Source organism: Pleurodeles waltl, chromosome 7 (assembly GCF_031143425.1).
Source record: "Pleurodeles waltl isolate 20211129_DDA chromosome 7, aPleWal1.hap1.20221129, whole genome shotgun sequence".
NCBI classification, from domain to species: domain Eukaryota; kingdom Metazoa; phylum Chordata; class Amphibia; order Caudata; family Salamandridae; genus Pleurodeles; species Pleurodeles waltl.
In genome coordinates this window covers 10,647,207-10,671,145 of record NC_090446.1, presented here as the reverse complement: position 1 = coordinate 10,671,145, position 23,939 = coordinate 10,647,207, and the positions used below count along the sequence as shown (strand labels likewise).

At 46.0% G+C, this 23,939-nt stretch overlaps 1 protein-coding gene across 1 annotated transcript in view; it reads right to left on the bottom strand.

The window, feature by feature from the left end:
* Window positions 1-23,939, bottom strand: part of LOC138246709 (protein FAM118A-like) — a 133,382-nt gene that overhangs the window by 24,242 nt on the left and 85,201 nt on the right. The window contains exons 6-9 of the mRNA XM_069201479.1: window positions 22,476-22,499; window positions 18,550-18,602; window positions 7,229-7,334; window positions 6,307-6,339 (exon numbers count right to left, since the gene is read on the bottom strand). Of these exons, the coding sequence (XP_069057580.1) occupies window positions 6,307-6,339; window positions 7,229-7,334; window positions 18,550-18,602; window positions 22,476-22,499 (216 nt within the window). The remainder of the gene's footprint in view (window positions 1-6,306; window positions 6,340-7,228; window positions 7,335-18,549; window positions 18,603-22,475; window positions 22,500-23,939) is intronic.

The window sequence follows — 23,939 nt, the reverse complement described above, 5'->3', positions numbered from 1 at the left end:
CGACATTTTGCTGTTGGTTATTAGGTAGTGTCATGTTTTACTGTTGGTTATTGCATGGCTTTTTTCTGGTGGTTAATAGCTAGTGTGACGTTTTACTGTTGGTTATTCGCTAGTGTGACGTTTTACTTTTGGTTATTAACTAGTGTGATGTTTTACTGCTGGTTATTAGGTTATGGGATGTTTTACTGTTAGTTATTAGCTAGTGTGACATTTTACTGTTGGTTATTAGGTAGTGTGATGTTTTACTGTTGGTTATTGCATGATGTTTTACTGTTGGTTATTCGGTAGTGTGATGTTTCACTGCTGGTTATTAGGTAGTTTGCTGTTTTAGTGTTGGTTATTGCATGACGTTTTACTGTTGGTTATTAGGTAGTTTGACATTTATTGTTGGGTAATCAGTAGCATGACATTTCACTGTTGGTTATTAGGTAGTGTGCTGTTTTAGTGTTATTTATTCCATGGCTTTTTACTGTTGGTTATTAGGTAGTGTGATGTTTTACTGTTGGTTATTGCATGACATTTTATTGTTGGTTATTGGATAGTGTGATGTTTCACTGCTGGTTATTAGGTAGTTTGCTGTTTTAGTGTTGGTTATTGCTTAACGTTTTACTGTTGGTTATTAGGTAGTGTGACTTTTTAATGTGGGCTAATCAGTAGCATGACTTTTCACTGTTGGTTATTAGGTAGTGTGCTGTTTTAGTGTTATTTATTGCATGGCGTTTTACTGTTGGTTAGTAGGTAGTGTGATGTTTCACAGTTGGTTTTAAGGTAGTTTATTGTTGGTTATTGAAAGACGTTTTACTGATGGTTATTAGGTAATGTGACGTTTAACTGTTGGTTGATAGGTAGTTTGATGTTTTCATGTGGCTATAGCATGACGTTTTACTTTTGGTTATTAGCTAGTGTGACTTTTTATTCTTGGTTATTAGATAGTGTGATGTTTTACTGGTGGTTATTGCATGACATTTCACTGTTGGTTATTGGGTAGTGTGACATTTTACTGTTGGTTAATCAGTAGCATGACATTTCACTGTTGGTTATTAGACAGTGTGATGTTTTGTGGTTGGTTATTAGGTAGTTTGCTGTTTTAGTGTTGGTCATCGCTGACGTTTTACTGTTGGTTATTAGGTAGTGTGATGTTTCACTGTTGGTTATTCAGTAGTTTTCTGTCTTAGTGTTGGTTAATGCATGGCGTTTTACTGTTGGTTATTAGGTAATGTGATGTTTCACTTTTGGTTTTTAGGTAGTTTGCTGTTTTAGTGTAGGTTATTAAAATATGTTTTATTGTTGGTTATTCGGTAATGTGACGTTTAACTGTTAGTTGCTAGGTAGTTTGATGTTTTAAGCAACTTCTCCGTCCTCAAATCAGCCATGCACAAACATCACCAACTTATTCAGACCACCAAATGATCCTTCTACAAAGAACGGATAGACAACAACACACACAACAGCAAAGAACTCTTTGCCATCATCAAAGAACTCACCAAACTCAAATCCTGCACCATCGACCCTCCACACTCCCAAGACCTCTGCAACTCCCTCTCCAACTACTTCCACCACAAGATCGCAGATATACACAACAGCTTCACATCGTCATCACCCACCATCACCATCGCCGACACAACCAACACCACAGCACCCTGCCGCACCAACCTACTGAACACCTGGACCCCCACCAATGACGAAGAAATCAGCAAAACCATGAGCTCCATCCACTCAGGCTCCCCAACAGACCCTTGCCCCCACCACATCTTCAACAAGGCCAGCCAAATCATCGCTCCCCAGCTCCGGGCCATCATCAACAGTTCCTTTGAGACTGAAACCTTCCCAGATATTTGGAAACACGCTGAAGTCAACGCTCTTCTCAAAAAACCCAAAGCAGACCCTGAAGACCTCACAAACTACTGACCCATCTCTCCACTCCCCTTCCCCGCAAAGGTAATTGAGAAGATAGTAAACATACAACTGTCTCGCTTCCTAGAAGACAACAACATACTCAACGTCTCCCAGTCTGGATTCCGCAAAAACCACAGCACCGAGACTGCCGTCATCGCCTGTACAGACAACATCAGGACCAGATTGGACAGGGGTGAAACCGTCGCTCTCATCCTCCTAGACCTCTCCACAGCTTTTGACACAGTATGCCACCAAACCCTCCGCACACGCCTCTTCGACGCCAGAATTCGCCACAAAGCCCTGGACTGGCTCACCTCCTTCTTCTCCGAAAGAACCCAAAGAGTTTGCCTCCCTCCTTTCTGGTCTACAGCCACCAAGACCATCCCCCAAGGATCCTCCCTCAGCCCCACCCTTTTCAATATCTACATGTATCCTCTCGCCAAATTCATCCGCCCCCACGGCCTCACCATCATTTCATACGCTGACGACCCATCTCCCTCACGAGGAACCCATCTACCGGCAAGAATAACCTACACGCTGGACTCCTCGCCATCGCTAACTGGATTACAGCAAGCCACCTCAAACTGAACTCAGAAAAAACTGAGATCATCATCTTCGGTCCCAACAAGACAGCATGGAACGACTCCTGGTGGCCCACCAACCTTGGACCACCCCCAACACCCACCATCCACGCACCCAATCTTGGCACCATAGTGGACTCATCTCTCACCATGACTCAGCTAATCAATGCCATATCATCCTCCTGCTTCAACACCCTTCGCATGCTAAGTAAGACCTTCAAATGGATTCCTTTAGAAACAAGAAGAACGGTCACCCACGCCCTCATAAGCAGCAGACTGGACTACGGCCACGCCCTCCACGCAGGGACCACAGCCAAGCTTCAGAGAAAACTCCAGCGAATCCAGAACGCAGCCGCACGTCTCATCCTCAACCTCCCTCACCACAAACACATCTCTGCCCAGCTCAGATCCCTACACTGGCTGCCCATCAACAAAAGGATCATTTAAAAAATCCTTGTCCATGCTCACAAAGCCCTCCACGACACCAGACCGGCCTACCTCAACGAACGCATTAACTTCCACAAACCAACTCGACAGCTCTGTTCTGCCGCCCTCACTACAGTCCCCGGCATCCAACGCACCACCTTTGGCGGCAGATCCTTCTCCCACCTCGCAGCCAAAACCTGGAACTCCCTCCCCACCAACCTACGCAAGACCCAGGACCTCCTAACCTTCAGAAAGCACCACAAAACATGGCGTTTCAAGTAGTAACCCCCCGCCTTGAGACCCTACTGGGTGAGTAGTGCACTTAAGAAATTTGTTTGATTGATTGATTGATTTAATGTGGTTATAGCATAACGCTTTACTGTTGATTATTAGGTAGTGTAATGTTTTAGTGTTGGTTAATTTGATGTTTTAATGTTGGTTATTGCATGAAGTTCTACTGTTGGTTATTAGGAGTGATGTTTTACTATTGGTTATTCAGCAGCACACAATTTCCTACGCAAAAACAATCCTGCATACAACGCTGCATTGGTGCTAGGCTGCTGAAACTGCGCCAGCGCAGGGGGAAGGGACAGGAATGCGCGATATGCCATAGATACAGCATATTCCTGCCTTTTCACTTTGACCCAGGGCAGTGCAGCAGGGTGACTTACTTTGCTGCCCTGCGCAAAATCCCCATAAATCTGGGCCTGAATTGTGTAAAATATGCTGTATGCACACAAACTGACAGTTTCCTGCTCTGCAACTTTATTGCTGCGCTTCTACAAAAATAATACCTAATATTTCAAACATTATCCACCATTTTCAATGTCAACAATTAATTTGTATTATTCTTTGCAGTAGTAAAACAGACATCATTTGCCAGTATGTAGGGGTATCTATGTAGCTGGTTTGTATCAGCTCTTTGGGCGTGGGGGGCTGTTGTCCATGGTCATCTTAATAAAAGTAAAGCTGTACCAATGCTCCACTGATGTGCAATGTTCCATTGATGTGCAATGGGCCACTGATTTGATGACGTCACATGTATAATCTTAGGAGAAGCAGTTTAAGTTTGAGAACATTTTGAGAAAATCACTGGCCTGTTTTTTTATTAATATATTTTCAGGGATGAGCCAAAAGAAAGGAAAATGAGATAAAATGAATACAAAATTTCAGTCGCACAATTTACCTAAACAGTCCTACAAAACACCAGTTTTGACTCATGAGTACCCCCAATTCAAAGTTACACCTGCCTACGGCCATACCACCCTGGATGTGCCTGTTCTCATCTGATTCTAAGTTACATCTGCCTACTGCCCTACCACCCTGAAAGCGCCTGTTCTCGTCTGACTCAAAGTTATACCTGCCTACGGCCATACCACCCTGAATGTGCCTGATCTCCTTTGATTCAAAGTTACACCTGTTAGTGCCATACCACTCTGAAAGCGCCTGATCTCGTCTGATTCAAAGTTACTCCTTCGTGGCATATTCACTAAATGTTTCTACGGGTGTAAGGTATGAACAGAAGGCGTGTGGTATTTAAAAAAACATCCATTTTGAACTTGTTTTTCTAGTCTCACTTTTACATATTTTAGACGTTGCTTAAAATGTACATGTGTTTAATGGGAAAATTCAAGGATTTTCAATTTAAATTCAGCAGTCCTTTTCTCAACTTAAAATATGTTCCATACACGTGAACAAATGTTGGGGATCGCCTCCTGGACCACACCTTGCGCCATCATTACAAGTTGTCGGATGTAAAGTGGGGAGATACATGCGTCAGAATTAGAGATTCTGGACTGTACTTCCCACCTATATGCGGTGACTGTGGGTTTAATGGGAATAAACTGCTGATCCCAGCAAATACCAAGTCCTTCTCTGCTAGTTTGCTCGATTTTGAGGTCTTGTCCATTCAGATCCACCACTTGTTCTGAGCAGTTGGTAAATGTCAGTGGGACTAACTGTGGGAGACTGTGCGTAAGGTGGGGCGTCGAGGAGACCGGCATTAGGCAAGTGTCGGGCTGCGGGAGGTTTGGTGTGGGTTCAAGCAGAGGCTTGGTGAAGCCGGTTCCAGCCCCACAGCTGTGCTCTGCCTCACACACAGTGAAAGTTGGCTTGGTATTCTCATACCCAATAATTTCAAGTGTAGGAACACTAGACTATGCAGAATCAGTCAGGGTGGCAAATCATCTCCACGCTGTGGCTATCTCCCTTCTAACTGGTAATGAGGGCCTCAGTCAGTGTCCACCACATCTGAGGAGTACCATGAATTTACTACTGACACGCCCCAGGGAAGGTGTGCCTGACAAATATCGAATACAGAATATTGTGACATGGAAACATCGAGGAATAAATATCTAAACCAAATTAATAGAAGGTAAGTATAGATTTTCTATCCCAAATTAAAAGTTAAGGGCCTGATTCAAGAAAGGTGGCACTGCACCCAGTGTAGCGTGACTGTTCTTGCGCCCTTAGCGACCCCCTAACGCCACATGCGTGCCGTATCAAAGATACGGCGCACCATGGAGGTAGTTAGGAAACTAGCGCCAACATTTTTGTTGCTAGTTCGGAGCTTCACAGGATAAGAGTCAGAAATTGTTGACGTTAATCCTGCAAGGCACATTGTAAACAATTGGAGCCTTCTATTAACGCCTGCTCTGAGCAAGTGTTAAAAGTGCCAAAAGAAATGATGCAAAGAAATCTCTTAGATTTCTTTGTGCCATTCGTTCAGCCCCCCTAAAGGGGGAACGCCCCCTTTGCATACTTTATGTCTGGTGCAGGCATAATGTAGTGCAAAGGGTTACGAAGTGGCGCAATGTATGCATTGGTGCGGCGATTTTGGCCTCATTGGGCCACATTAGAGTAAAGGAAATGAAGCTCATGTGGTGCAAGGAGGCGCTGGGGGCTCTTAAATCGGCCCCAAAGTGCCTTAATGATATATATATCCTCAAGGTACATAAATGAAGAAGTTTCGAATAGTATAGCCACAAAATTCTTACATCGCAATATTTCTGTGTTCGATATTCGTGGTACAATCCCTTGGGAGCGCTGTTATACACATTTAAGTAAGTTACCCACACATGTTCCTAAGACACATACATGTTCTATAACTTCATAGCTACGGTGTAGTTTATGCAAGCACAAATGATCCCTTTTCTAGGATGTAAATCTGTCTGTTTTCAGCCAGGAAAAGTCCTGTGTTAATCAGGTGCATGTGGCTGTGGCCTGTAGACAGCAGTCTGGTTTTGTGTGAGGGGCTGCTGTTTGCCCTCTCCATCCTGCCTCACCTCTCAGGCAGGCGGTGCTGTTCCATGCAGCTTAACAGCACTGGATCGTGACATGACACACATGACAATTGCAGGGTACTAAAGCTCGACTTGTTAGACAACCAAAGCATCAAGCTTACCTGTCTTACTTCCAACAGTGGAACTCTCTTCATCTGCAGAGGGGAAAAAAACAAGGAATTAACTTTTTAAAAGTTTCATAACCTGCAAACACTCAGACAGGTCATGTGTGGACACCACTGGACATGCTGAAGACATTGCAGGGAGCTGTAATTTGCAAAATGGCGGAAGGTGAACACAAAATCCCAGACTGTTTACTGTGCCTGGAGTAAATGTGAGGCAAAACATGTGAAACTGTGTTATGGACCCAATGAGACAAATTACCTGTAACCAAAGGTTCCCAAGTGTTGCACTCCTTTTCCTGGTCCCCGGGCACGCCTGCCATCCTCCTCATTCCAGCCTCATGCTTTGGAAACTTTTTCCTCAACTGTGAGAAATGTTCAAAACTTCTCATTGTACCCTGAGTAGTTGCCAACTGAAGTCACCTGTGTTTCTGATCTCAGCTGGCAGAACGGAAATTTAAACGAATGGTCTTGTAATGTCGTCACCGGAGGACGGCACCATGCGCAGGGGGGTAACCCATTAAACCCCTTTGTGGCTCTCCCTTGATAGTGCCGGCCGAAGGGACACGTCATGGGGAGTGTAAAGATGACGCACGGATACAGGCGGGGACTGAGTGTGCGTAGTAGAGAATAGAATAACGAACGACCTGTTAACTACACTGCAATGACTGAGTTGTCCTTTAAGGCCTGCTCTACATTCGCCACGATGGGGGACGCGTTTGTCCCACAGCACGCTCCACCTCGCCCACACAGTGCGGAGTGCCAGCCACGCGATCAGCGGCCTGCTCCACGAGGCGCCCTTATCCCCTGAGGCTCCTATAGAGCGTGCGGCAACCGCACTGCCTCGTCCAGGAACGTACCCATGTCTGCAGCCTCGGTTACACCCCACCGATGTAACAGTGCCTGAGGAGCAGCGTCTCACCTCCCAACCAGCACACAGCACTCCCAGATGCCATCCGGCCCGAGGGATGCGGAGTAAGTCTATCTACCCCTCCCTCTTCAGAAGATTCACCACTCCCAGTTCCAGCCTGGAAAATAAACAAAAATAATAATAAAGGATACATTCCACATACATAATATACAGTCCACCAAGCCTGTGAGGATAGAAATTGGAGCACCAGTCAAGACCTAGCAGAAAAGGACAAAGTTAGCTGTCGTTTAGCAGGCCGTACATAAGACGGCTTCCACTGGACATTACACACCCCAAGGTGGAAATCTGTTCGACCGTCTACAGCCTTGTTTGCGACCACCACCTGTCCACCTTCCCCGAGATGGCCAACATTCCTGCCATACACACCTTTGCAGTAATGGGAGCCCTTCCCATCCAAGCTGCCCAATGGAGGGCAAGGGTTGAATGCCTCAAAACCTACTTCAAAGCCATTGAGGCAAGTGATGAGAAAAAACGCCTGCTACTCCTCCACCTGGGTGGAGCAGACATCCACAAACTCTCCAATACAGTCAACGAGGCACCAATGACTACGCTTCCAAAAAGAGGAGGGTCAAACCAAACACTGTCTGAATAGGAGACTGTGTGTTAGTTGAAGATCGCCAACCAGGCAGTAAGTTCCCCCTGCCTTTCGAGAAAGACCCATGGACAGTAGTGGCTGTGAAAGGCACCATGTTGACGGAGAGGAGGAACAGCAAAGTAGTCACGCAAAATGTGTCTTTGCTCAAGAGACTCCCACTCCAAGCCCCCCCCAGGAGGGTCTGGAGAAACGATCCTAGAGGACGAGCCCGGGGATGATCAACCCCCGGAATGTCTCTCTCTTAAGCAGCTTTGCCGGCAGTGATTGCGACTCAGAGCCCTTCAGAGGTCCGAAACCTTTTAGTCTTTTCTGACAATGGTCTTTCATTGACCTCTCATGTCAATAGCTTATTTTCAGCCTGTTTTGCTGCCCTAAAAGTGTTAAGGAAATTATTAACATTTTTTTCCGGCAGAACATGGAGTTCGTATTGTTCAAACGGCCATTCTACGGTAATGCATTGCTCTAAGGTGCACTTGACATGCTGATTGAATGACTGTCCAGCATCCATCCGTTTATCAGCATGCCAGGTGCACGCAAAGCAGCAAGTCCCTCAGTGCCTGCATACCTTGATGAGTGATTAGCTGCGCTCTATAAATCCTGATTGATTGATCCAAAATGCAGTACCTCAGTTAGCCTTGGATCTCCCAAGAATGTCCTTGGGGTTTTTGGCACTTAAAAAGCTGTAGTGGTTACCTGTAGGAAAGAGGATTCCCTTTAAATCACTCGTATTGCTTCTAAGGCTACACACATGATGGGTCCTGTTTACTTGAGAACTAAGCTCAGGAATTACTATCCAGGTCGGTGAATAAGATCAACAGAAACAGGTCTCCTGGCTTAGAGAAAATACAGACGTTTCTGGGCAGGAGCAGGTGGCTACCAGGGACCCTGCTTAAATCACCTGATCGTGGTCAGTTCAGGAAATCTCTTAAAACATTTTACTGGATAATGGAGGGTACAGCATGACTGACCGTATTAGGATGTTTTAACACCAGGACGTCTTCCAGAGAATCGTTGCGCTTCAGTAGTACAATTAATAATAAGGAGAAGAAAGGTTTTGATGGCTTTTCTGAATGCCACTGAGGTCTCCACCTTTTTTTATTTTTCTTCAATGGAGTAACAAGACCTGGAGAGCCCCCAAGTTGCCTTGATTATCTGCAATCCTACTTGTTCATCTCTCTGTTGCTTTGTAGCTGGGTTCGCGTTATACATGTCCACATAGAGACAGTCTGCAGCCACAGGCGGGTGACCCTTTCATCTAAGGAACAACTCACAGGAGTGAGTTTCTGGAATGTAGATGTTTGGTGTAGTTCAGGGGTCTACAACCATGTCCAGCAGTGCCTGAGCCATGCTAGATTCAGGATACCTGTGTATAATACATTTCCATACACTTACGCTAAATGCAGTCAGTGGTTATTCAAGAAATCCATCATGGGGCCTCTTGTGTTAGATTTGACATCTCTGGAATAGCTGGATCTCATTTTTCAGATATGAGGTGGAGTTTGAAGCTCAAAATTGACTCTGTTCTTCACCTGGGTTACCACACACCCCTACCCTGAGCTGAATGATCTGGGCTTCACAATTCTTTATTGGAAGCAGATCCATCAGCCTGCCCAGGCATGAACTACAAGCAGTTTGTGTGCTTCTGCCCCACATCAGTGGTCGGCAGAGGGCATCTGCAAACAAAAGGAAAGCTTCAAAGTAAAGGGACCCTCAGGAACAAGTATGTGTGACTATGTGATTAGGCTGAGCTTTGGATGTGTGGGAACTCTCCTGTTGCAGAACTAGAGTACCAAAAGACAATAGTGACAGGCAAAAGCACGAGGACACGCCCATAACATCGCCTCGACAATACTGATCAAGGGAACAGTTTGCTCCTCTGCAAGGGTTCAGGGATCTTTCTTGTTGACCCTCCTTGACCTCCTGCAGGAAGATGAGTTCTACCAAGACGTCCCCCCGGAAAATGTAACCCATATCCAAAAGATGGCAGTGTTGCATTTCATGCCCTTCCTGCTCTGACCTTTTACCCCAGAGGTACACTGTATCCTGTGGGATTTGTAAGAGCTATTTTATCCAGGTGGCTGCTTTCCAGATATTCCCAAACTTCTTTTGAAAAGATTTAACAACTTTTTTAAACTTTTTGAAATTCACATACTGAAGCTGAAAAATCACGAAGGCGAGAAATCTTTGAACACAACCTTACTAAAATGTAGCCACTCTCACTGACTGCCGCACTGTCGTGGCCAATACTCTGGACTGTCCCGGCCTATGTAGGCCCATTAAATCAATTCCCTATTCCCCTGGGTCACTTGTCAGTGACAATGTTAGGGCGGTGTCTAAAGAGACTTGAGAGGACCGTATAGAAGCTTTCAACCCAAGGTTACCGCATGTGTACAATAAGAGTGGACCACAAATCCAAGAGGCACCATTTCTCTCCTTACTTTGACCAAAAGCCTACACACAAGAGGAAACAAGAAGAGGACATACGATAAAGATGCACTGACCTCTAGAGTGTCAGACTTTGCCCTTCTTCCCTGAGTGACATGAATTCGCATGCAGACCCTTGGAAGCTGCAAATTTTATGGGGACAGAAACAGATCGTGCATAGCTGCATGTAAATACGACACTATACACCAACCATCTCATTGTTTGAGAAGAGGCCACAACTACACATCATAGACACTTGGGATGTGTCCTGGGGTGGGGCAGCTGTCCATGACGCCATTTCCAGAAACAAAAACAGATCTCTTCCGTTTCTTCAGCTTTTATGTCCTCTGGTCACTAAAAGGTGTGGTGTGATCAATGGACACCAGAAATGTGTTAGATGCAGAATGAAATCCTGCCACAAAATATTTTGTGTATGAGGGATTGGTTTAGATGGAGGGAGGATAAGGACAGAAAGATGAGGGTGGATCAGGAAATGGTCACAAGAGGTAGATACCATGTCCAGGCTAAATACAAAAATAGGGATCAGAAAATGCAGTCATGAGATCCACATCTGTGCTTGCATGTGAGGAGGAGGTGGGTTAAATAGGTGCAGGTCAGATGTTAGGTTGATAGTGTGACAGTGGCAAAGGAGATAAAGAAGGCTGATTATGAAATCACCAAGCAGGAGGCATAAATACACAAGAGCAACATTTCTTGGTTTTAGTCGAAAGAATATATTTGCCTGGACCATGACGTATGATCAAAGTGGGCAGTGAGAGAGGCCCGAGGAGAAGCCCCTGAGGGTAGTCAGTGGATTCTGAAGAGCTTGCCTCAGTTATCAGCACCAAATCCAGCGCCAGAGGCTCAAAAGAAGTAGTGAGAGCAGCAAACACAAAGCAAGCCACATTCCAGCCACACGTACACGTAAATCCAGGGAAGAAATGGATCTAGGGTGTAGTGCATCGTGTTGCAACAGATCTGAAGGAAGTTGCGATTGCATTACATTTTTTCTCATAAAGCCTCTAGCTTTATCAAGGAAAGCCATTATGCTAGAGCGAACAGTATGCAGGGGTGGGCTATATGATGCCAATATTACCTCCTGTGTCGGGATAATCAATATTCTAGGGATGCATACCATCAATATTTCAAGAACCATAACTTAACTCAGCCTCTAAATACAGCCTGACCAATGCATCAGAGGAGGAGGGGCAGCAGGAACACCAGTGCTTCCTAATGCTGGCAGACACACGTCCCATGTAGCAACATTACTCCTTTTTCCCCTAGCAAGACAGATCAGCAGTTTGCTTCAACATGACTGCATATCCAACCATTACAATCAGATGGCACCCATGATTCTTTAACATAAACCTAAAATGGTAAAGAGTAAAATTAGCAACATTAGGATATAATGTGTGGTGAACAATCATGCATCTGCTAAGAACTGTGTTTGGTAAGGTCTGGGCATGTGACCTTCAGCCTGGTCTGTGTCTCCAAAGGAGACTTCATCTCACCACTTGGGTGAGCCCACGTTGGAGATGGGTGAAGCCTGCATCAGGACAGGAGGTGGTGGAAGAGACCATGCTGTAGTAAGATCATTAGCAATGTCCGGTGGTGAAGACAGGGGTGGTAAATGGTAGATCCAGCCTATCCTTTGTTCGAGAACAAGTCTTCTTCCCTCAGCGAGCTGCAAGCCGACACCTCCCTCTGTAACCTGGAAGTGTGGGTATCCGGTGGAATGAGCGTATAAAGAGGTGTTATCTCACTGGTGTCAGCACTATCACACTGTGGTCCATCCGTGCCCCTCTGCACCCTGGTACACAGCTGACATGACCTGACCTTAGCCAAAAGCCATAATAAGTCACTTGAAAGGGCTTCTATATCTACTCTACAGAAGATCATCTTTGTTACATTACTTCTTTAAAAAATTCTCAAAATTATGTTCCACATATTGCAGTGCTGGAATCAATATGGCTAGCAACTCATCTTTTGAAGTTTTAAAACAGGCCAGAAACTCTTTGTGCCCCCTTGCATAAGTCTATCCATTGCCACACCCTCTGAAATTGCAATGTCCTTTTTCACTTATTTCATGAGAAAACGGTGACCATTGCCAATAATTTTGATCCACCTTGTACCACTCCCCACCCACTAATTAACGTTCTTACTCTCTCTGAATTTTCATTGCTTAAAACAGACTTTATGGCCAAACTGCTCCCCATAATAAAATGAGGATCAACTTCTGATGCTTACTCCCATCATCCTTAAATCAATTTCTATTACCTCGGTCACCCCTAATCTCAATGCCCTCTGCATCCACTTGCCCACAACAGTGCCCTGGATCTTGAAATCCACCTAGATGCCCCAGTTCGTAGGAAACCCTCTGCTGATCCTAGCATTCTCACTATCACCCTAAATCCATCCTACCTCACCCTTCTAAAATCCTTGAAATTGTCTTCAGATATCTTCCTTTCTTAAGTCACACAACTGCCTTGATCAGTCTCAACTGCCCATCACCTTCACAGCCCGAATCATCTCTTCTTGGGTTCCAAGTCAGGGACAGCAAAAGGAAAAGGGAGGACAGGAACGTTCTTCCACGCACAACATGATTAGTTACAATCCTTGGTCACTCAGGTTCCCCTATATGCTTCCTCTTGGGCTTGGGGCTTGAGGTATTACAACTGGCCAGGGTTGCTTTTGGCATTCAGTGGCAAGGAAGCTGGAGTGTTTGGCTACAGTCACTCTGGTTTCTGTGAGTGACTAATGCAGAGTCAGGGCCCTGTGGATTAATCCTTGGTCAACCTAAATCTCCTCTTCTACTCCCTGCTGGGCTAGGAGCCTGACATGTTTGAACCTGAATGTCATGGCTTTGTCTTCCATGCTGGGCATGTTGTATATGAGGTCAAGCCTTGGGCTGTGTCTACTGCTTGTTGGGTCGGGAGCTTCTGTATCATGACTTGGTCACAATAGTTTTTTATTCCTATTGGACTTGAATTATTGGAGCCTGGTCATTTGTCTCCCTTTTGGACTCCCTGTTGGGTTGAGTGTGTGATGTACTAGAACACGGCCAGTCTCAATTATGAGTGTGATCCCTGCTTACTTGGAGAGTGGGCTTCAGTTTTAGGCACTCTGATGTACCTGTATGCACCTTTCTGATCCATGTTAGTCTTGGGGATGAAGATGGTAATTCACCTTTGTTTAACTTCTTTTCTACTCCCTGATGGGTAGGGAGTTTGTGATATCAGGCCTCAGAAACTCTGGGATCCTTAAATACTCCCCAATTAGAATTTGGGGAACAAGGTTTTTCAGTTTTTTTCTTTTGTGCTACCAGTAAGGTTAAAGATTGTGATTTGGCCTGGACTGGTACAACCCCTTCCTAAACTCCATACTACGTTTGGAGCTTGTGGGCAAGATTTTGGTTTTGAGATCATGAATTAGACCTTTAACTCCTCGATTTTCCACGTGTGGTCTGTATCGCCATATGTGAATTGGTTCTTCATCCATTGTAATGTGTTGTCTTTGTGTTTTACTTTCCAGAATTTGCTGATTAGGTTTTCATGCTGGGTAAGGTTCCCGAGTTAATTGGTTCTGGTCATACTTTTTAGTTTTTTTATTCTCATTCTTGTACTGCCCTTGCTTCTTTATTCCTCTGAAGGGTTCACCACAGAGGAGTGATGTCTGACTAATTTTGCCTTGTGCTTGGCTGTCATTTTACGGTTTGTTTCATACATCATTTGCTTAATTCTGTCTCGCTGGGGTTGAGCCACTGCTATACTGTGAGATTACCCCCTTGGTAGCCCTTTGGCTCCTTGATCGATGTTCCCTGGTGTTTATGTAATATTGACTTCCTATTCCTGGGATGTTTGGCCTTTTTTTTAAATGATCTGGGATTTGCCCATAGTTCCCTTAAGTATCTCTGGCTTCGTACCAAGATGTTTGATACAAATTCTTTCTTATAATAGTTTTTGCCGGGGAAGTAGCTTTGGCGGAGGGGGTGTTTAGGATGTTACACCCCTCTAATAAATGTATTCTGTAGTAAATAGTTGGTTACAGGTGCTTTAAGTCTGGTATGGTGGAGTGTTTGTTGGATTTCACTTGGGAGTTTTACATACACATGCAACCATAAACACACACACAAGGTCTTAAAAATGATTTTACAAAATATAGTTATAAGTACCCCTCACAATCCGCACTTCTCTCCCTTCCTACTGCTCTTTTTTAAGACCCCCTCCTGCCCTGCTTATCCCAAGTGATTGCTGGGAAATCTGAAGCTCACACCCCCCAGTCTTAATGACCAAGCTACGTCCCTGGTTTTTGCTTGACTCGTACGGACCCTCCGTTCAGTTCCAGTCTTCGGCTTGTTGTTCTGGGCTTTCGTTTCACATCTCAGATTATGGGACTGGTGGTATCACTGGTTTGGCTCAGTCAGGATGGGATTCTGTCCAATTGAACCTGTTGTGAAGAGACTATGCAGTGATCTCTCTATCTTTTGGGATCTACAACTCGTGTCCCTTCTGATCTTACAGTTGGTGATACTATTGTGTGGAAATGTAGCTGGTAGTGGGTTGGGTGTGAGATTATTGCCTCAGTCTATCGTCAATTAGTAAGTATTGGGTCAAGGAAGCGTTAGAGGTAATGCTCTGATTACCCAGCCTTGCCCCTGTGCTTACGGCCCACTTTCCTCCTATGAACATACCTCGCTCCTCAGTGCTTGGGCATTACAGGAAGATCCGGGGTTCCGCCGCCTTCATGGTCCTTGTGAGAGGAGGAGCCTGAAGGGAGGGGTGAGGCCAGTTATGACTTTGTTAGGTAACGTGATGTCTGGGAGGAGGTGGATACCCCTCAGTTAGGAAGGAAGGAAGGTTTGAGGATATAATGATCTGTATGTTTCTACGTACCATTAAGGTGCACAAAAAATGTACAAATCAGGCCACTTGTGATGAGGCGCCCTAGGCAGCCGTTTTGTTATTATTAAATTACAAAACAATAAATAATACATTCACCTTTTGAGGTCGAGCTTAGCAACCTGTTTTAAGATGGTTTGCGAGGTTCAGTTCCACCCAGTCATTGTGATTTGTGTATATCAGTGTCCATTAAAAATCCTTGCTTGCTACTGGGTAATCTTAGTCTTTGTCCCACCTTTTTTCATTTTTGTTTCCTCCCAGGAGGTCGGAACAACTACTGTCTAAATACACTGCTCACCATTTTAAGATGTATTCAGGGATTAGTTTGATCTTTCATCTGGACCACTGGAGAGGAGTGCTCGTCTTTCTGAACTCTGCTGTAAACAGGGCTGTAGAGCTTAATCTTATCTGGTCACGTTTGCTGTGAATTCTTAGACTTTCCTCCCTCTTCCAGGGGAAGGCTCTCATTGTGCACAGCTGCATCTCTCCCCCCACCCCCCAGGCCTTTCTGGTTCAAGCGCAAGTGAAAACAAGCCTGTAAGTCCTGTCACGGCACCGATTTCATGTTTCACCACTGCACACCTTTTAATGGATTAGCACAGCACACCACAGCTTCTCCTTCAGCGCTCTGGACACCGGGTAATTTTGGAGAGGTTCAAGGACTCCCGGCCTACGGCTCTGTCCCTCGGCCTTTCCACTGCCCCTCATCTCCAACAATCTGCCTTTCGCCCCCTTTTGTGGCCACGGAAGGGGCTCCCTGTCGCATCCCAATCCTAGCCACTGTGCCACCCATGCTGTTCAGCTGCTGCGGGCCGGGGATGCGGAATCCCACATAGACGTGGGACAGGGAACTAGAGGTCTGCCCAATCCACCCCTGCCCTTGCTGCAGCCTCCAAACCCTCCTAATCCGTCCTCTCACCCTGGTCCAGTTGGCGGCTGGATTCGCCATCACCTGCCCCACTGGGAAACCATCACTACAGACAGGTGGGTTTTGCAGATTGTTCGAAGGGGCTACTCCATCCCTTTCGAATCTGCTCCACCAGCCATGCCTCCATCTGTCAGCTGTATTCCCGAGGATCATTTGTCACTTCTCCGCAAGGAAGTTGGGGCTCTCTTGGCCAAGGGAGCCATTGAGAGTGTCCCAGTGCCAGAAGTAGGTGGTGGTTGTTATTCCCGCTGCTATCTGGTGCCCAAAAAAGATAAGGGCTTTTGTCCTATCCTAGACCTTCTGTACCTCAATCTTTTCCTCAAGAAGGAGAAATTCAAAATTCTCACCCTGGCTCAGGTCCTGTCTGCCTTGGTCCCAGGAGTCTGGATGGTAGCGTTGGACTTGCAGGACGCTTATTTCCATATTCCCATCCTTCCTGCCCACAGATGTTACCTGCCATTCGTGGTAGGTCACGAGCACTTTCAATTTACCGTGCTCCCCCTCAGCCTTACCAGCGCCCCTCTGGTGTTCACGAAAGTGATGGTGGTGGTTGCGGCTCATCTGCGCAGGTTGGGGGTTTCAGTCTTCCCCTACCTTGAAAACTGGCTGTTGAAGGCGGACTCGCACCAGAAAGTTGTCTTCCACCTTCAGTCTATGGCAAACCTCCTGCACATGCTGGGGTTCACTATAAACGTGTCAAAGTCACACCTGACTCCCTCTCAGATGCTCCCTTTCATCTGAGCTGTTCTGGATACAGTACAGTTTCCGGCCTATCCTCCCGAAAAGCGAGTCCAGGATATTCAGGTATGATTCCGATCTTTCAGCCTCTATCTTGGGTTTCGGTGAGACTGACTCTGAGGCTGCTGGGCCTCAGGGCCTCCTGGATCCTTCTAGTGACACATGCCAGATGGCATATGCAGGCTTTGCAGTGGGACTTGAAGTTCCAGTGGGGACAGCATCAGGGAAATCTCTCTGACATGGTCCAGATCTCGGAGGGAACTGTGAAAGACCTGCAGTGGTGGCTTTCGAACCTGCATTGGATCAACGGCAGATCCCTCTCCCTTCCCCGGGCAGATCTATCCATAGTGACTGACGCGTCACTTCTGGGATGGGGCGGCCACATGGGAAAGCTGGAGATCAGAGGCCTCTGGTTTCCGGCAGAGTCTGGGCTCCATTTCAATCTTCTGGAGCTCCGGGCGATCAGGCTTGCGTTGAAAGCATTTCTTCCCTCTCTCAAAGAGAAAGTAGTGCAAGTGTTCACGTACAACACTACCGTCATGTGGTAATGCAACAAACAGGGCAGAGTAGGGTCCTGGACCCTTTTACAGGAGGCACTACGCCTCTGGACATCGCTGGCACATCAGGACATTACCCTGGTGGTTCAACACATGGCAGATTCTCTGAACGCCAGAGCAGATGAACTCAGCCGTCGATGCATAGCTGATCACAAATGGCGTCTCCATCCAGAGGTGGTGCAAGGTCTCTTTCAGCAATTTGGAGAGCCTTGGTTAGATCTGTTGGCCTCCGCAGAGAACAAGGAATGTCAGCTGTTTTGTGTGTTGGAGTTTCCGATGCGGCACTCACTAAGAGATGATTTTCGTCTTGAGTGGAACTCCAGCCTCCTTTCCGCCTTTCCGCCTATACCACTTCTGCCCAGAGTTTTCAAGAAGATCAAGAACAACCAGGCCCAAGTGATCCTGGTGGCTCCAGACTGGGCACAGAGAGTATGGTATCCAGAGCTATTGAGCATGGCCACCGATCCTCCACTCAGACTGCCTCTTCAGGCGGATCTTCTGTTGCAGCAGCAGGGGACGGTTCTCCACCTGAACCTGTCCAATCTCCACCATCATGCGTGGAGATTGAGCGGCAGCAGTTGACAGCTTTTGACCTTTCACCCAAAGTCTGCGATGTTATCTTGGCAGCCAGGCGTCCCTCCATCAAAACGGTATACGCCTGTCATTGGCATAAATTTGTGGCATGGTGTACCAACAAATCTGTTGATCCCCTCTCTGCTCCTCTTTCTGAGGTTCTTTTGTTCAATCTTTTTTAGCCCTGCAGGGCTCTGGTTTGGGCACCCTTAAAGGTTATTTATCGGCTATTTCAGCCTTTCTTAGGTTGCCTGATCAGTCTTCACTCTTTAAGTCTCCAATTGTTAGTCGATTCCTTAAGGGTCGCACCCATTTGTTTCCTCCCACTCCATTTATCATGCCTCAGTGGGACCTCAATCTTTTGCTTTCTTAATGTGTACTCCCTTTGAGCTGATGCACAATAGTCCATTATGGCTCCTTACGTTCAAGACTTTTTCTTGTTGCCATCTCTTCTGCTTGCAGAGTGAGTGAGCTTCAGGTTCTTTCTTCTAAGCCCCCATACTTGTTTGTGCACCCTGACAAAGTGGTGTTACGCACTAAGGCTTCCTTCTTTCACAAAGTCCTTACACCTTTTCATGTAGGTGAGTCCATCACCTCACCTTCTTTTTACGCACCCCCACATCCTTCTCATGAGGAGGAGAGACTCCACCGTCTGGATCCAAAAAAAGCGTTGGCGTTCAATCTCAATCATACTAATGATTTCCGGGTGGACGATCAACTCTTTGTTGTATATGTGGGTACAAAGAAAGGGAAGGCAGTGCAAAAACGTACCATCTCTCGATGGGTACTTCTTTGCATCAAGCTGTGCTATGCTTTGGCAAAGAAGCAACCCCCTGAGGGTGTGCGCTCATTCCACCATAGCAACTGCTGCTTCCATTGCATTAGCAAGCGGAGTTCCTGTCCTGGATATCTGCCAGGCAGCTACGTGGGCATCCTTGCTCACGTTTACTAAACATTACTGCCTGGACAGTCAGCTTCGTTGGGACGGCTACTTTGGTCATTCGGTCCTACAGGACTTTCTAGTATGATCTTGGTTCGTAGTCCACCTCCGAGGGTGGCATTGCTTGGGTATCTATTCTAAGGTAAGGAATCTGCAAATAGAAGTCTCTATCAGATGTACAAGTTACTTACCTTCGGTAACGATATATCTGGTAGAGACATATTCTAGTTGCAGATTCCTTACAGACCCACCCATTCTTCCAGCTTGCGAACTGTTTTCTTGGGACAGTGCTTCCCCGTTCAGGGCCTTAGCTCTAGCGCACCAATTTCAGTGTTCTTTGCGGCTCTGCCCTTTGGTGTGAAAAAAAGTAATGAAAAGAAACTGACGTCACTGCGCTGAGGCAGCGTCTATGTCAGGCGCGGCCCGTCCTTTAGGGTGCAGGGGCCATGCCCCCCCCACCTTTTGCCCCTCATGAAGAGTGCCGGTCATGTTGAACAAAGGTCAGCCTGGCAGAGACTCTTCATGTTCAGGTAAGGCAGCCAGGAGCAGACATGCGCAATTTGCGCAGACTCCTGGCTGCCTGAGCTGAACTTTGCTGGGCTGAAGAGGTCACAGCTCCTATGGGCGTGACCGGCTCGGCTCAGCAAAGGTGCCTCGAGGTCCTCCGCTGGGTGACGAGGAAAGCGTCACCCATTGACTTTGACCTGGGCGCTTCAGGTTTAAGCCCTGAAGCGCCCAGGGCGAGTGTCAATCAGTGACACTTCGTCACAGAGTGGGGTGGGGTCAGCAGTCTCACTGACCCCATCCCATTCTGTGACGAGGCTGGGACTGTGACGAGGCTGTGACGAGGCTGGGACTGCTGCCTTCCCTCATTGGCTGACCAATGAGGGAAGGCAGCAGTCCCAACCCTCCTGAGACCTCCGAGGCTGAAGGTAAGTGTGTGTGTGATCTTTTAGAATGAATTTTTGGTGAGTGCGTGCATGTTTGAATGTTATGAGTGTTGTTAATGGATGTGCGTGCGTGTGTGTGTAAAAGAAAGAGTGTGTGTGTGTGATCTTTTAAAATGAATGTTTGGTGCGTGCATGTATGTTTGAATGTTATAAGTGTTGTTAATGGATGTGCGTGCGTGCATGCATGCGTGTGTGAAAGAATGAGTATGTGTGTGCTTCCCACCCACCCTCTCCCTCCTAAAGCTGCCGGCCGCCACTGGTCTATGTACTACTCCCGACGTCATTACGGCGACTATGCCAGCCAGCGGAGACGTCCGACGCCACCTACCGACGTGCAAGAGTATTGCTCGAAAAAAAAATCTACGGATGCAGTCTGACACCTGGGGGGAAATTCTAAGGTAAGGAAACTGTAACTAGAATATGTCTCTACCAGATATATTGTTACCGAAGGTAAGTAACTTGACTTCACTTCTTCCTAGGGTAGCTTACCACTGTAGCCTTCATAGCAGTCAAGTGGTCACATTTCAAAGTGTGACACTTTCCCATATTTCTACATACTTGGCGAATAACACTAGGCACCCCGGCTTTGATGTGTGCTATCACCTGTCCTAGCAAATTTCAGTAGATAAATATGGCCCATCCCTGTTTTTAGAGATGGTCGACTACGCACACAGGGGAGTATACTTATGTAGCAGAAGAGAAACCAGCCTTTACCAGAGAGCAATTAAACTGTCAGATAATAATACGTGTGTGAGCGCTGCATTTAATTACTTCGTAGTGCTTAATTGTCTGTGTGTCTAAGTTAATGAGGGCTGGCAATTAATTAATTAAATCAGTTGATGCCAAATTCTAGTCATTGTTTGATGTTTGCAAAATGTCCCGTCATTTTGATGATAGTGGGAATCCCTAGCACTTTGCATTCTGTGCTGTCTGAGCTCTTATAATGTTGGAGGCACAATTTCAAGCCCCAGTACTGTCCATTTGAAAGCTAGAACTGGGAAAAGAGGCCAATCAGCTTCAGCTTTTAAGCCAAGTGCTTTAGATCAGTGGTTCCCAACCTGTGGTCCCTGGACCCCCAGGGGTCCGTGACACATTTCCCAGGATGTCCGCAGGCCTGGGCTAGGAGAAAGGCCCTTCTCCAGTGGGGCCTCTCACAAACTTGTGCGTCGTGTTTTTATATTTATTACTTCCTTTGTTCAGCACTTTTAAAAACACTGCAAAGCTCCTGTACAACAAAAATAAAAGTGTCACAAGAACTCTATTGATTCATGTACCTGCTGGAGAGGAATGAGAGTTTTGGGCAGTGGCAGTTTTGACTCAAAGGTAGAGCAAATTGGTAATATGCCTGGTGCAAAGAACGTGTATCATGCGAAGAACAGTATTTTATGTGCATGGCACAGTGGGTTACTGCTTTTGTCACAGAGATTCTTTTGTAACTGTGCAGTTCATTATAATAATCTAGCACAGTGAGCTATGAACTGCCGTTAAAGAGCTACATGCAAACCGCATGGCACAAATTAGAAAGTTGTTTTTTCCCTAGTCTTTCATTTTCCTTATGCTGCTAAAAAAGGTTTGCTTGTGTAGAAATACATTCTTATTACTAATGTCCTCGCTAATCACTGTGCTGTGTTCTCAATCCTAAGTTTGTGCTTCTCCAGACCAAGCACGCTTAGAAAATGCCTACCAGTGTGGATGACATGTGAAACCTACACCTTGAGTCCCCTGAAGTGCCCTGACACCTTGCAGTTGTATGAGAGGTGCTTTAAAACAAATGAAGTGCATGTGACGGAGAGGCTATGGAGAGGTGAGAGGCCCCTATGGTTTACTTCCTTTCCCGATCACTCATTTATGTGAAAAAGCTTTCTCAGATCTTACATGGCTAAAAAAATATCAAAACAGAAATTGCTCCGGAAATGTAGAATCTGACTTGAGGATTCACCTTTCCTAAATAAAACCAAACAATTAAAAGGTAGTCGCTGAGATGCGGCGCCAACCTTCCCAATAAAATGTTTTGATATTTGCATATTTTTTTCAATATAAAAGAATTACATCTTTAGTAATTTGAGTATTTGTTTGGTGTGTATTTGTTATATTTTTTGCTAATTATTGTTTTAATGTTTGAAATTTAAATCGTACAAATTGCTGCGGGTCCCCGGCTTCCAGTAATGATTCATTGGGGGTCCTCAGGAGTCAAAAGGTTGGGAACCACTGCTTTAGATATATGCAGGGCCACTGGAATTATGTGGCAGAGAGGACCAAATTATGCAGCAGGGTTGACCCATTTATGTGGCAAGAAAATTCCAGTTATGCATTTACAACACCAAATAGCTCTAACTCAAGCAAATGTGAGACCTATCACATTGCAAATGCTTGTTCTAAATTGTCTTTTTGATGAATTGTACCAGATCTCGCAGTGTTTTCTTCTGCAGGAGGTGTGTTGCATGTTCTCTTTTGCATAAAAAAATAAAGACGGACAGACCGGGGTGGAGGAGGTGGTCACGCGAGGGGAAATGTTTCAATATGTTATGTTAACCCTGTACTTTTCACTGGGAATGTTACAGAGAGAAAACTGACATCGCCACAGCTGGACATTAATATAATTCCCAATGATTGTCCCCTGTGCTGTTCCACTCACCGGAGTCGTCCAGGTCCCCTCCTTCTGTGGAAAAAACAGATAGGACGTGTTAGTCTTCTGCAAATATGATTTATTAGAAAGCAAACATAACACTGCACGCCGCCAACTGTTAGAAGCATAAACAGAGAGAAAACTCCAGTTGGGTCACCCTCTCTGAGAGGCAAATCAACCCACAGGGGCCCTCGGAGGTAACTGGCATGGCTGTGCCAAACTGAGCAAGGCTCTCACAGAACATTCTCAGAGGAGTATTTATGAAATAGAGGTGCAGCACAGCACAGCACAGCACAGCAAATCACTTACCTGTGCTGCGTCACTGGGAAAGGGACATTCCTGTCCCTTCCCCTGCGCTGATGCCAACACAGGCACTCTTGCACCAGCGTGCCTATATTACACACAGGAAGGGCCACCTTCCTGCACAAAAACAATCCCCAGAGGCTTTTCTATGTGTTCAGAGGAATGCAGCGCACATGGAAAGAGGAAAAAACGAGGACAAATAAAGATACATCTCATTATGCCTCACCTGGGGAAGTGTAGGTTTTTGGCACATTCCCAGGACTACACCTTCTGGTAAGCCTGGGAATGCGTCAAAATCCACAGATGTTACACAGGAACACCCATGCAACACACATGGAAACGCAACCCTGGCACAGAGTAAGACTATGCAGTGATTTCCGCTGCTCTGCATACTGGAGATTTATGGAGACACTCAGGGCCATGCAAGGTGGCCTTGTGTGGCTTCATAAATCTCACCTAAGGTTTGTGTCGCAAATGTACCACAGTGCATGGTGCAAAGGCGATACAAACCAGGTCATAAATATAGTCCTATATTAATTCCCAAAACAGACACACAGCCAGGCCGTGGGTACACTTAGAGGCAAGCCGCTGCTTCTGATGTCACTTATAATGTGTGCACTGTCACTCCTTAAGGGTGAGTAAAAACCCTAATGTTGTTTTAAGGCATGGGACCGAATGGACAACCTAGTGTGCTGTTTGAGTGTTAACTGCATCTAACCTTACACTGTTCGACTCACACACACATACTTGCACATACAAACACCTTCACACTTACACAGACCCTCTCATAAACACACACTTACCTGCAAGCAAGCACACAATATACAGTTGAAAGCATTTTTTACTTATTTGAGCTGCCAGGGAAGGTCACATTCCAGCTAACTGTACTCCGTGTTTTATTACACTAATAGTGAATAAAGTAAAATAATTCACTATTAGTGTAATAAACAAACCTGACAGAAAACAAAAAGTGTGGCTCCAAAACCAGCTGCCCCTCTTGTTCCTGGCACTGATTTTGCCACCTCTGAGACCAGGGGTCGCACAAGCAGTGCCAGGGGTCGCAAGGGGCAACCCAGGGGTTGCAGCTGCAACCCCTAAATTACATCCATGCCCCAGTTGTAAACTGCACTACATCGCTCAAGCGCTTCTGAGAACTTTATACATCAGTGC